The sequence below is a fragment of the Atractosteus spatula genome, chromosome 2 (assembly GCF_055471065.1).
Source record: "Atractosteus spatula isolate fAtrSpa1 chromosome 2, fAtrSpa1.hap1, whole genome shotgun sequence".
Taxonomy (NCBI): domain Eukaryota; kingdom Metazoa; phylum Chordata; class Actinopteri; order Semionotiformes; family Lepisosteidae; genus Atractosteus; species Atractosteus spatula.
The window spans coordinates 74481279-74493918 of NC_142707.1; the positions used below are offsets into that span (position 1 = coordinate 74481279).

The following is a 12640-nucleotide window of genomic DNA, read 5'->3' on the forward strand; positions in this document are numbered from 1 at the left end:
TTTCGACAAGAGAAAAATGTGAAAATCCCAAAATTAAGTTTTCATTAAGACAAAAATCAAGTTTAAATCTTTCTCATGTCAAGTCCAGTATTAACAATGGATGTGGTATGATGATATGGGCATTTAGTCCTAAGACAATCAACCTTTGTATTGTAAAAGGATATGTGCTGCAAAATATCCAAGAATATTGCACTCTAATAAGCTACCTATTCCTCCTGTATTCCAAACCTAAGTATGCCACTCTATAAATAATCTCTAGAGAAAGTGAAACCAAAATTATTTTCCTCTATTAACTGCCCATATACTCCTGTCACTATGTGAAACAAACGTAGACAATAGTAAAGGAACAAGTAATGGGTTTATTCCATGCTGAAAAAAAAGAAGAAAGAAAACAACGTTTTGGTCGTGGAGCCTTCTTCAGGTGTGAGGGAGGCTCCACACCTGAAGAAGGCTCCACGGCCAAAACGCTGTATTTTCTTTCTTCTTTTTTTCAGCATGGAATAAACCTATTACTTGTTGCTTTGCAGCCTACGCATGCTGATGCAGCTCCCCACCTGAACTAACGTAGACAATAGTAGAACAGTGCACAGCATGAGAAGGAAGTTGTAGGAACCCTTCTGAAAGGCTGCTTACCCCTGTTGTAGAATACTGGAATGGGATCATGAAATACATCACAAGAACTTAAAACACACAAAGGGAAGATCTTGAAATAACTTAGACATTAAAAAACATTAAAAGGAAACTATCCTTGCTGTCAGGAATCAGCTGATCTCTGTGGGGGAAAAAAATATTAAGAATGAAGCAACGCATAAGTGTCCAATAAGGTCCAATATTTTAAGAAACTAAAGGGAGCTACTAACTTAACTATACATTACAGAATAACCAACAACTGCCCAGGGTGCACTGTGAGACATACAGAAAGTTGATCCCTTAAAGCAGAGCATTTTCACTTGAAATGATCTATACCTTCTTCATGATGATCCATTCCCAGTACATTTACTCTTCCAGTTTGTGGAATTCCATTTTATTCCAGGGTGACTTAGAATACATTCATTAAATGCATTTGTGCGATAACACTAATATATAAAATTTACAGTAACATGTATATACAACAAAAAATAATGCCAGCTGAAGCTGGGATACCAACACATTGTTGTGGCATGCAAAACAGAGGAGAAAGACGAGACAGAATACAGTCAGTATGGGCACCAAATAGCAACTAAAACGACCAGCACCTCTACAGTAAAGAAGAGCAATGAAATCAACAATGCTAATCTGAAAGTCAAGGACACACCAAAGAACGCAACAGAGACAATGGCAATGCCTAAATAGAGGAGTGTTGAACTGACTGCCACAGAAACGTGGTCAGGGCAGTTTTATTAACTCAGGTAAGGAAGTGCCACCTGTTCAGTTATTAATGCATTTGCCTGCATGTCGTTTCTGATGGTTCCCTTTTCTTTACATTTCACTCTCGATTCTGAAGAAACACATGGGACCGCACTTTGTCAAGTGTCTTCGGGAACACTTCAAACTTGGATCAGGTCCATCGTTGTTTTGTTTTTTTTATATTAAAATGTCTTTTACCTGTACAGTCAATCAGAAATTATAGTACTATGCAGTTACTAAAAATACAATTTTACATGTTAAGCATACATTTTTTGTTTAGATGCACCTTTGTACCCTCTCATTTTCACTTAATCTGAAAAAAGAAAATGCATTTACACCCCGCAGTTAGTTGTAGAAAATGGATGAAAATGACAGATTACAGCCCATTACTGTATAATGTATGTTAATTAACTACAATACATTTATTTACTATACGTCTCAAAAGGGAGCAATATTTCATTGGACTCTATGGAAAAACAACAGAGATTTCTTTATTTAATATATACACAGATCCATACACACTTGTACTGGACTTCGCATGTGCTACCACCCCTCCAGATGTATTTTTGCTCTTTAATTTCAACAACCTCCTAGAAGTTTCCATTTCCATTAAAAATACATTACTTGCAGAAAATAGTAAAAAAGTCTAAATATTACATTTGTTATCACATCAATTGCTGTCTTATAAAACCTCCTTTATTCCATAAAAATACATTAAAAAATAACATTTGAAAATGGTGCATGAGACAGAACAACGGCATTATTCATAGACAAGCAGAATTCAGTTCCAATAATCAGATTTGGGTCCTCCTCGACAGGATTCCTGCTATTTAACCTTCACCTAAGCTACAAACGCCATCCCAATTTCTTTATTATAAATTGGCTGTTATGAAATGCTGTTAACCTGCTGTGTTAACTTGACCCTATCAAAGTTCTCAGCTGGATGTAAATGATGTCACTGACAAACAAGAGCTGAACTCCACATTGAAGTATTCTGAATTTCAATAAGCTAAAACTAAAGTGCTACTGACAACAAGTCAAAAAACATCTAGGCTAACATGTCAGGTATGTAAGCTTGATGAACAAATGATACAAATAACAATACAACTGTCAATACTAAGAACTACTTAACGTAAGATTTAATAACTAATTAAAATTGAGGATATTAAGATCTGAATACTGATGTTTCCTAGTGTACCCTTAAATGATGTAGAATTTTTAATTCTGAACTACCGCATCCAGTAAAATCCAATTGCTATACTGTAACTAATTTTAGGATATAGCATTAATGATGGATTTCCATATGAACATGATGGAACGAGCCACTGATGTCTTAAACGATTAGGTGGAGTTCAAATGTATCGTTGGGGAAGCAGTGCCAAAGGCACGGTCGCCACAAGCCAACCTTTTTCTTCTCGCCCTGCTGATATTGTTTTTTAAAGATTGCATTTTTAGGCATGCTGGCTTTTCTTCTATCTTTGAATCACATGCGTTTAAACTCCGGCACCAATTTCATCTCAAGCGACATGAGGTTCTTCTTTATTAACTGCTCATAAATTCATTAAAATGTCACATAACTTCCAAAATAGATTACATCTTCAAAATTTGGGCTCCAACTTAAAAAAAGACAGCATCCATCCAGAGAACAAATAAGAATTTATAAATAACGGCTTTGCACGAATTCAGCCCAATTGCCATTCAAAATAAACATCCTTGTCTCAGTTCATTTGTTGCCAGGAAGAACAATGGATACCCATGTCTAACGATCACCATATGTGGAGTAAGAACAGAGCCTGGGAATGTGAATATTAAAGCATCTATTCTGCCTAGTTTAAACCAGAACAGCGAGAGTTTGCACCAATAAGGTTTCCCAAGAAAGCAAGACAGAACCACCAACCTAGTGTGATGTCCAAGTAAGCAGCCCTACTTCATCCACGGGTCATTTTTTGAATAGAGTCACTCAAAGGAAAGATCTGGTGAACCCCAGAGGTGACACCAGTTAAGATTCCAAGGATATACTATGTTTGACTTAATTTCTCTCTTATTTCCTTTTTTTCTGGTACAGTTGACAGTAATCAAAGCCAGATAACCTGTTTTTTTTATAAATTCAGGGACGGAAAAAAAGTGTAAATTAAAGCTGGAGTGAAGTATCTAGCAGCTTTAATATGCAGTGAAGACTCGAAGTCTTATAAAAACAGTGAAAGGGTTAAAAAACTAACAGGTATTAAAATTTGCTCTTAATAAACTGCTAAATTTGAGTGAGGGAAAAGGAAATGTACAGTATAAGGTGAGTAGAGTGGTACAGTACTGGCCCAGTTATTTCACTTTAAAAAGAGCTGCAAATCTAACAGTGTACAAGAAGACTCAGGTTTTGTGCTTCTTTTTTAAACTAAGTGACAGGCCATTTGTCTGCCCAACCAGCAGGTGGTAACTGTTTAAACATCACTAGAAAAACAAGAGGGAGTTACCGTGCAGTCAGTATTAAAAAGATCTACAGCATATTATTAACATTAATTTGCATTGACTAAACTTTCAAAATCCTCATTTTTCTCCAACCAAACCTATTAAAATTCAAAACACAACAACAGCAAGCTCACTAATATATTTTGTACTTTTACAGCTGGAGAAATACCGACTTCCAAAATAACACTATTAACAGCAAAATGAATCTGGACTAGTAGCATCTATAGTACAGCCATAGATTTGCAATATAAGCTAAAGTAATGTCAAAATGATGCAACAGCAGCAGAGGTGGGGGTTATGAGTGACTTTTAAATAGAGGCAGACCAAGCACTTTACAAACAGCTCTGGACCCGTTACACATGACCAGAATACAAAACAACTGGCTTTTCCTCAGTGGAAGTACAACTGGAGTATTAAAAAAAAGAGCATCAACAGACGTGTATGACACAATGCATGACCTAATGGAAATAAACAAAGACATACTCACGCATAAATATGTGGACATGTTTTGACTTGGTATGACCCCTAGCACAAACACCTTCATTGGTTCAGTTTGCGGTGTTCAACATAAGGTCCACGCAGATGTAGAGTACCGTTAAGGGCTTGCAAAGGTTAGTGCCTTCGCTAAATGATTAGTTGTCACACTCAGAATTTCACAGTAGAATGTGTGAAGCTGGGACTGTTCCCTGGTAAAGTACTTTCAATCAAGCAGCGTAAAAACATTGAAACCTTGCTTTAAAATAACAAAATGGAATATGGCTCTGACAACTAAAAGAATAACAACATCCATATCATTTGACCCTTTATGTCAGTTTATAAATGAACTTTTTTTGTGTACCAACTGGTTCATTTACTCCAAGTCTTCAATAAAATCATGTTCTGTTAAAAATGAGTCTGAATAAAATAAATTGCATGCTCATGTATGAGAGATCTGTCCTCTTTTTTCAGTGGTAAATACAGACTGAATTTCTGAATTGATTAGTTTATGCAGCAATTTGAATATTGAAACTGCATCCCATAAAATAACCCCAAAAGCATTAAACAAGAATGACAATACAAAGTCAAAATATTCCCTGAACTGAGAGAATGTCAATGGCAAATATCACACTCGCATCAAGAGTCCCAGAGAGATTTCCATCTCGCATATTGCTAACAATTCACATTTAAATCAAATCTAACCAACCAAAACCATCCATCACATTTCAGAAAGGATTAGTTTAGATATTTGGTAAAACACAGTTTTACATCTCCTCCACCACTGTTTGGTGAGAAATACAGTTCCTTGCAAAAGTATTCAGACCCTTGTCCAATTTTCTCATTTTACTGAATTATAAATCCTACATTGAAATTTGGTTCTCTGTGATATTTTTATTTTGTAAGCACTGAAACTCAATTATTTTAATGTGACATTGTTTTATATTATAAAATGTTCTTAAGAAAAATAAAAAACTGAAATATGCTGTTTGCATGAGTATTCAATCCATGTGTTGTGGAAGCTCAAAGCCTAAGGAGGACACAATTGCCTTACAATTGGCCTCTACCTGTGAATCATTAAAATAACTGCCACATTTTCTGGATAAAAACCCCACAGTTAAGGGATCATTATTCAGGTCGTGAATCTGAACGACAGCTGTGAAAATGAAGACTAAAGAGAATTCCAAAGTAATACAGATAAAAGGTAAGAGATAAAGTAAAACAAATGAAGAAATTAGGAAAAGGGTACAAAACAATATCCAAGTGTTTGGATGTCCCAGAGGGCACGGTTGGTTCAATTATCAGGAAGTGGAAGCTACATCAAACCACTCAGACACTGCCTAGAAAAGGTCGTCCCTTAAAACTCTCTGCGTGAACAAGAAGGAGACTTGTGAATGAAGCCACAGAGAGGCAACGATCACTTTGAAGGAGCTACAGAGCTCAGCAGCTGAGAGCGGAGTAAAGGTGCACCAGGCAACCATATCATGAGCTCTGTGTAACACTGGCCTGTATGGGAGGGTGGCACAGAAGAAGCCTTTACTCAAAAAGAACCATGTGAAAGCACGTCTGGAGTTTGCCAAAAAGCATGATAGTGACCCAGTTGTGATGTGGGAAAAGATTTTGTGGTCAGATGAGACCAAAATAGAGCTTGAGAATGATCCCAAACACAAGGCCAAAGTTACATTGGAGCGGCTCAAGAACAAAATGGTGGATGTCCTTCAATGGCCTAGTCGAAGCCCTGATCTCAACCCAATTGAGAATCTGTGACACTATTTGAAAATTGCAGTGCACAAGCGTCATCTGACTAACCTGAACAACCTGGAGCAGATCTGCCTGGAAGAATGGGCCAGAATCACTCCTGAACAGTGTGCAAAGCTGGTACATACTTACCCCAAAACACTTAAAGCTGTTATTGCTGCAAAAGGAGGCTCTACAAAATACTAAAATGTGGGGATTGAATACTTAACCGCATATTTCAGTTGCAAAACAATGTCACATTAAAATAATTAATTTTGAGTTTCAGTGTTTTTAAATAAAAATCTCACAGAGAATAAAATTTCAATGTAGGTTTTGTAATTCAGTAAAATGAGAGACTAGGTCAAGGGTCTGAATACTTTTGCAAGGTACTGTACTTTAAACCAGAATTTAACATGAAAGATTAAAATATTTTTAGAATCCTTTTCTAAGGTCAAAGCAGGACAGTAGATAGCAGGAGCCAAGATCGAAAGAGCATAGATAGGCTGCAAATCTGTGAAAACTTTTATCCACTCTCTAAAGATAAAGCATTCTAAAGCACCACTAAACCATGGGAAATTGAGGGAGGTTTTTAAATTGTGTTCGTGGGTAATGTTGCATACTGTATGCACACAGTTTTAGATTTCAGTATGTCTATGGTGACACTTCTTCTAAAGACAGGGTTTGCTACTGTGAAAACTGAGGATCTGTTCTGATTTTGTCTCCACAACCAGATCTCCACTCTATCAATTATGGGCAAAACAAAAACCAAATAATTCCAGATTGGATTTTATTGTCTCTTCTGACAAAGAATCCAAAGTCAGTCTAAAAAAAAGGAGCTTAAAATACAGCTCCAGGATGGGCAGCAATCACAAATAATGCAGTAATCCTCAAAGCATTGCACTGCCAAAAGCAATGCATAACCAGATCTTAGCTACTGGCGCGCACACACACGTGAACAAAATCATACAAAACCTCCTCTCTTCATGCAGAATGTGCATTTCAACAGTATTTCACATTGACAGAATTGTGGTTTTGAGTATTTTTTTAAAAACTTTTATCCAGATGAGTCAATCGAGATCAATTTGTTATCTTCAGTGACGACCTGGAGAGCAGCCATTTATACAGCAGGGTATTTCCTGGATCAGAGCGATGTACCTTGCTGAAGGGTAGAAAAGCAGCCTTCCAGCTGGGATCTGAGCACATGATTCTCCACTGTGGAGTCCAGAGCCATAACCCCTATGCCACACTTCTGCAAGCCTTTTGCTTAGTCACCAATACTTCTCCACTGATACATCAGACACAGAGGAAGTAATTTAACCTAGAACAGAACAAGGGTGCAACTCTCCAAACGTAGATTACTGTTCTGTACTGTTACACATGGCTAAAAAGACTTCCCTCTTTTAAGCTCCTGAAAGCTTACTACACCCATTTAATAGTAATGGTACACTTTATCCTCTATAGAAATAAGGTATTCATTATAAAGAATAGCATTTCTGAAAAGGAACTTCAGGTGAACCACCCTACACTATTACAGCTTGCCTTTTGTTAAAATGCCCTAAGTAGGTAGTAGTCTTTAGCATCTCAATTTTGCTAAAAATGACATCTCAGTAGCAAAATCGGTTCGCATAATCATCTCTTAAATACAAGGTTGGTAGTTCAAGCCCGCCTAGGAGATATAAAAAATGATCATGTTATTACTTCAACTCTTATGCATGCAAATGTGTACCATCAGGTAAGAAAATGCAAACAAAATGCTGATCAGAATAAATCCCACGGTAATATTAGGCAGGACTTTAGCTGAATGTGTGGTGATGCCATTAAAAATCCATAATGTTGACAAAAAACTTTAACATGTTCTGTCAAGTATTGATTTAGCATTCAGATTCCTGAACTTTATAATACTTTTCCTGCCAAAGCTAAATATGGGTTGTGCTGAGGTTGTACATAACATTACACTGGCTCATAAGAATGCCGATAAGCAGAATCTGACTGTTCCCTTGCATAAAGATAACATTCCTATGTCAACCTGTATCAAATGCAAGCAACCTGACATCAGTATCAGGATTTTTTTTTCTGCATTGACTTGTTCACTACATCTTGGCTTTCTAACATCTATGAAACTGAGATTACTGGCACATACATCAGTACCAAAATGGCAATGTTCTAAAAACATTAGAATGTTGATCCATAATCAGTAAAAGCCAAAATTTAGTTAAAAATATGTCTTTGAGTGGGGTGGCGCGTCAGTGTGCGTTGGCTGCAAAGGAACAAGTGGAGATTAATTCCACGCTGAGGAGCAAAGAAAACTCAGTATGGAATTCATCTTTACTTGTACCAGAAATATTCAGAATATGATGGTTTGCCCTGTATGAAAACCTTGGCTATCAAACAATTTGAACTTTTGCAAAAGGCACATTTTTCAATGTATGCATATATTTAAAAGCAGTCTTGTAAAAGCAGCTGTAAAGTCACAAAAGACAGTTCATCCTGAACACAGACTGCAAGCAGTATGAAAGACAGCTCCTCTGGAAAACAACCAAGACTTCCAAAGCAAAGCTAAAACTCCTGAATCTGAAAAATTAACAATCACCAAAAAACATTCTCAGTTTTTATAGTCTTTTAATTAACTAATTTTTATATTCTTGTTATCTTGTCGTGAGATTCCCCGTATAGATTGCCACAGGTAAGTGCATGATTGCCACATTAATTTACCCCTCTTAACTACTCCTTTTTATTTTTTTAAATAGGTGATTTTTTCTAAAGGTTAAGCCAATAATGATTTAAGAAAACCAGAGTTCTGGTATTATGATTTATGATTTTGATCTACAACATCACACACATTATTGATTCTTTTCAACTACACAACTACATGTAAATAATTTTTACTTCCATTATCTTGAAATGTATTTTTGTCAAACTATGGATCTGTGATAATAATAGGCTTTTAAAAAAACACAATTATAATTAGAGTTCCTTAAGGATCTAAATCATGATACGTATACAGCAATATATTGGCTGGAAGAGACATTCTTTGTCCAATCGCTTATGAAGTGTTCCAGGATTAATCCAAAGTTGGAAGGTAAAGCTATTTTTTACACATCCAGCTATTAATTAGAATTAAAAAAATAATGCAGAGTATGATAATGCTTCTCAATAACACATCCCTTTTTAAATAGTCCTATTTGCAATGCAGCCTGATATAACTGAAAATAATACGTGGATTAGCACAATGATTTGCTACTTAATTTCAGGGCATTGCTTATATATTTAAGTGATCAGTCAGTTTATTTCCATAATACACGTAAGGATAATTAAACCAGCTACTAATCAATCTAAAATGTGTATAATTCTCGGGTTTTCATTCTGTTTTTGATTAATGTAATTAATCCAAAGTTAAGACATTCTGATTAATTAATCAGCCATCGACAGCTGAACCCCCCCCAAGAGCGCAGTAATCTGATGATGTAGGTTACATTCAAAACAGATGTGGGGTCCTAGTGGTTGCACTGCTATTAAGGCATTTTAGAAGTCCCTTTATTAACCCCGCTCAGCTATGCACCAGGGATACCATAACACACATGCTAATCGATTTTAAAAAAAATCTTTTTTTAATACATGTATATAAAGACTGACTACGAAATGGAAAAAAAACACCTAATTAAAAACAAATTAATAGTTCTATTGGACGAATGCCAAATAAACAACTGTAAAGGATTCTAGCACAAAACCTACACATTTTTTTTAGTTAAAGGATTTTAAACTACAAGTTGTGTGCATTTTGTTAAACATTAGCATTTCAAGAGCCCTACAGCCTTTTTAACTCCACCCCCCTTGCGCAGATCTTTAAATCCCTCCAGGACATTACCACCAAAAAAAAAGGGCGAAAACTTGGCATACCTTTAACTACACACAAACGCCATGTCCACAAGAAGATTCTTAAAAGTAACTATAGTTTGATAAACATTCATCAAGTCATAACTTCATTAGGGCATTTTTTTTTAATAATTGGGATTAAAAGATTTCAAGATTCATTGATAATCGGTGGGAAGAGATCAGGGGGTGGAATAGTGGTGTATAAACATCGGACAGGTCGACATCGGCAATTAAAAGGAACTGTTGGGAGGGATACGTGTAACAAATGCTTTGTTGATAGAAAACAATGTTCGACCGCATTTAAAAAAACTTTAAAACAAAGCATTTGGGTACAATCGGTGTAACAAAAACTATTCTGTGTTTTTGCTACCAAGTCAAAACGGGTATGCGTTGTATGTATTTATATGCAAAGGCACGAAAAACTTTAATTTGAACTGGAGTGAGAGCTTTACAGTCCGCAAAATTAATCCGATGCAGCTGGATTCCAAAACGACGCAGTTCAGTTTATTTAATTCAAGCGCTTTTCCCACCTGGCATGCTTGATGAGCGAGATCAATTAACCTGTTTAATAATAAAAATATACATTTCCTTGTCTACATATATCAGTGGTTTCAAGAACAGGGAACTATCTCAACAGGTACCAAACAAGATTTTCACCATTACTAAAACCCAAAACCCTGCATTCTGTAAACGCTCTTCTGTTTTCTTTAAATCTGTAGACTTCAGGAGAATATTTCTTTTAGAAAGTTTGTCGAAAACTATCTGGATAAAGAGGTTACTGAAAACAAGTATGTATACCTGTATGTGCGTCTTCGCAACGCTGTGAAATATTCAGATTTCAAAGTTTCTAATGATCAGAGCAGTATTCTACTGCAAGACTATACAAACTAACTTCAAACAGCCACATCCACCCACAGCAGGAATAAACTGAAGATGTTTCACTGAAAACCGTACATGTCCCACAATATTGTTACTCGGCGTTTGTTGTAACATTTCTTCACCTGAAATCCACAGACAGGTGAAATAACATCCGAGAAACGTGTTCTTAAACCTGTGTGAAGTCAGCCGGATAAAACAAGCACTGTAAATAAAGTATTGCAAAATGCTTTGAAGACGTTTTCTCGAAAGACACGAAAGTTTTAAACGATGTCGCTCGTTTCACCTTTATCTCCGTTTAGCCAAGTTTATGTACCGGGAAAACGATTAGAGAGCAAACTATTCAGGAACGCATCACATCCAGATTCCCGGGTAAGCCGAGGGGGAAAAAAAAAACTTTTCTTTTTATTCAGCTTTCTCTTAAGGCCACGGCGAGCACACCTTGATGGGATCGTTTCCAAACTCCGATCTTTAACTTTCCTCGCAGCTGAAACAAACAAAAAAATACTAGGAAAACAAGTTGACTTACCAGCAGTGAACTGCGGCGCAACTCTTAGGAGAGGTACAGAAAGCAATATAAAATGCAGAACGATCGAATCCATGTTTGTTTTTTCCAGTTTTCAAAGTTTTAAAAACTGTTTTTTCAGGTGTGATTATTCCTGCTGGTTCCTGTGCTCCATTCTCACTGCTGTACTCTCGGTTACTTTGTTTCTCGGCGAGTGGGGAGAAACTAATCTGACGTCACTCCCTCTCGATTCAAACACTGCTGCTGTTTGGAACCGCGGGCTGGAAAGAGATTACAAGCTCCCTCTTCTGGCTGATAGTTGCCACTCCCCCGAAAGTTTTCAGCAAAACAGGAATTTCAGGTAGGGCCCACAGCAGCTTCTCACATTTTTTTAAACTGAATAGCGTAGTTTATTCCGCTACAGCAGATTTAGCTTTCAATTCTGTTTATGCAGACTGCACGTAGAACACGTTTACAGTGATGTCAGTGTCAGTGGAAGGACACTAGTTTAAAGCCTTACATTATAAAAGTAAGGTGAAAGTAGTTTTAACTCAAGGTTTTCAACTAGAAGTTGGTACTAGTGGGAAAACAAAGTGTGGCTAATTCGATGCATGCATCAGCTGAAATCCCACCACTCAGCAAAATATGACATCATTATAGTTTTGAGGGCCACTGTCTTTCCATCCACCCATTTTCTAGCCACTGCATCCAATACAGGTCCTGGGCACAAGGCAATGAGCGACGGCAGACCACGCCCTGGATGGGACACCAGTCCGCTGCAGCGCGCGCGCACATGACAGTGACAGGGCCGATGTTCCCAGCAGCCAGTAAAGTGACCCGTCTATCCCTGGACTGTGAGGGGAAGCCCACTCCAGCACCGGGGGAACACAGACGGTGCCCCAGGTCCTGAACTGGGCCAGGGGCTCTCGTACTGCATGGCAGCAATGCTCACCTCTGCACCACCACACCTTCTCTTCCCATTATTACTTTAGTATAGTATTATTTCACATATATATTATTTCACATTTACAGTAGAATTTCATGTAATTCATTTTCTTCTTTCACAAACATTTACCTTTCAGGTTATCGTATCATGGATATTTATTGATGGATACTTATTATATTATTAAAAGACACACATCCAGAGGAGAATTGCACGGAACAGGAACTGAAGCCTCAAAACATAGCAATGAAAAAAAGGTGTACTGTCAACATGTGGGGATAGGGCTATTATGATTTACTACTTTAAATCTATGTATTGTGATTACCAGGCATTCTTATTGCTCTGTGCCATGTCTGTAATCATAGTGATTATGTTCGAAATAC

General features: G+C 37.0%; 1 protein-coding gene across 14 annotated transcripts in view; it reads right to left on the reverse strand.

The window, feature by feature from the left end:
- Positions 1–11530, reverse strand: part of ptprk (protein tyrosine phosphatase receptor type K) — a 241830-nt gene extending 230300 nt beyond the window's left edge. For all 14 annotated transcript variants that reach the window (XM_088929190.1, XM_088929173.1, XM_088929122.1 and 11 more), the window contains exon 1: positions 11339–11530. In XM_088929190.1, coding sequence (XP_088785316.1) covers positions 11339–11411 — 73 coding nt within the window. In that variant the 5' untranslated portion in view covers positions 11412–11530. The remainder of the gene's footprint in view (positions 1–11338) is intronic.
- Between the last annotated feature and the right edge of the window lie 1110 nt (positions 11531–12640).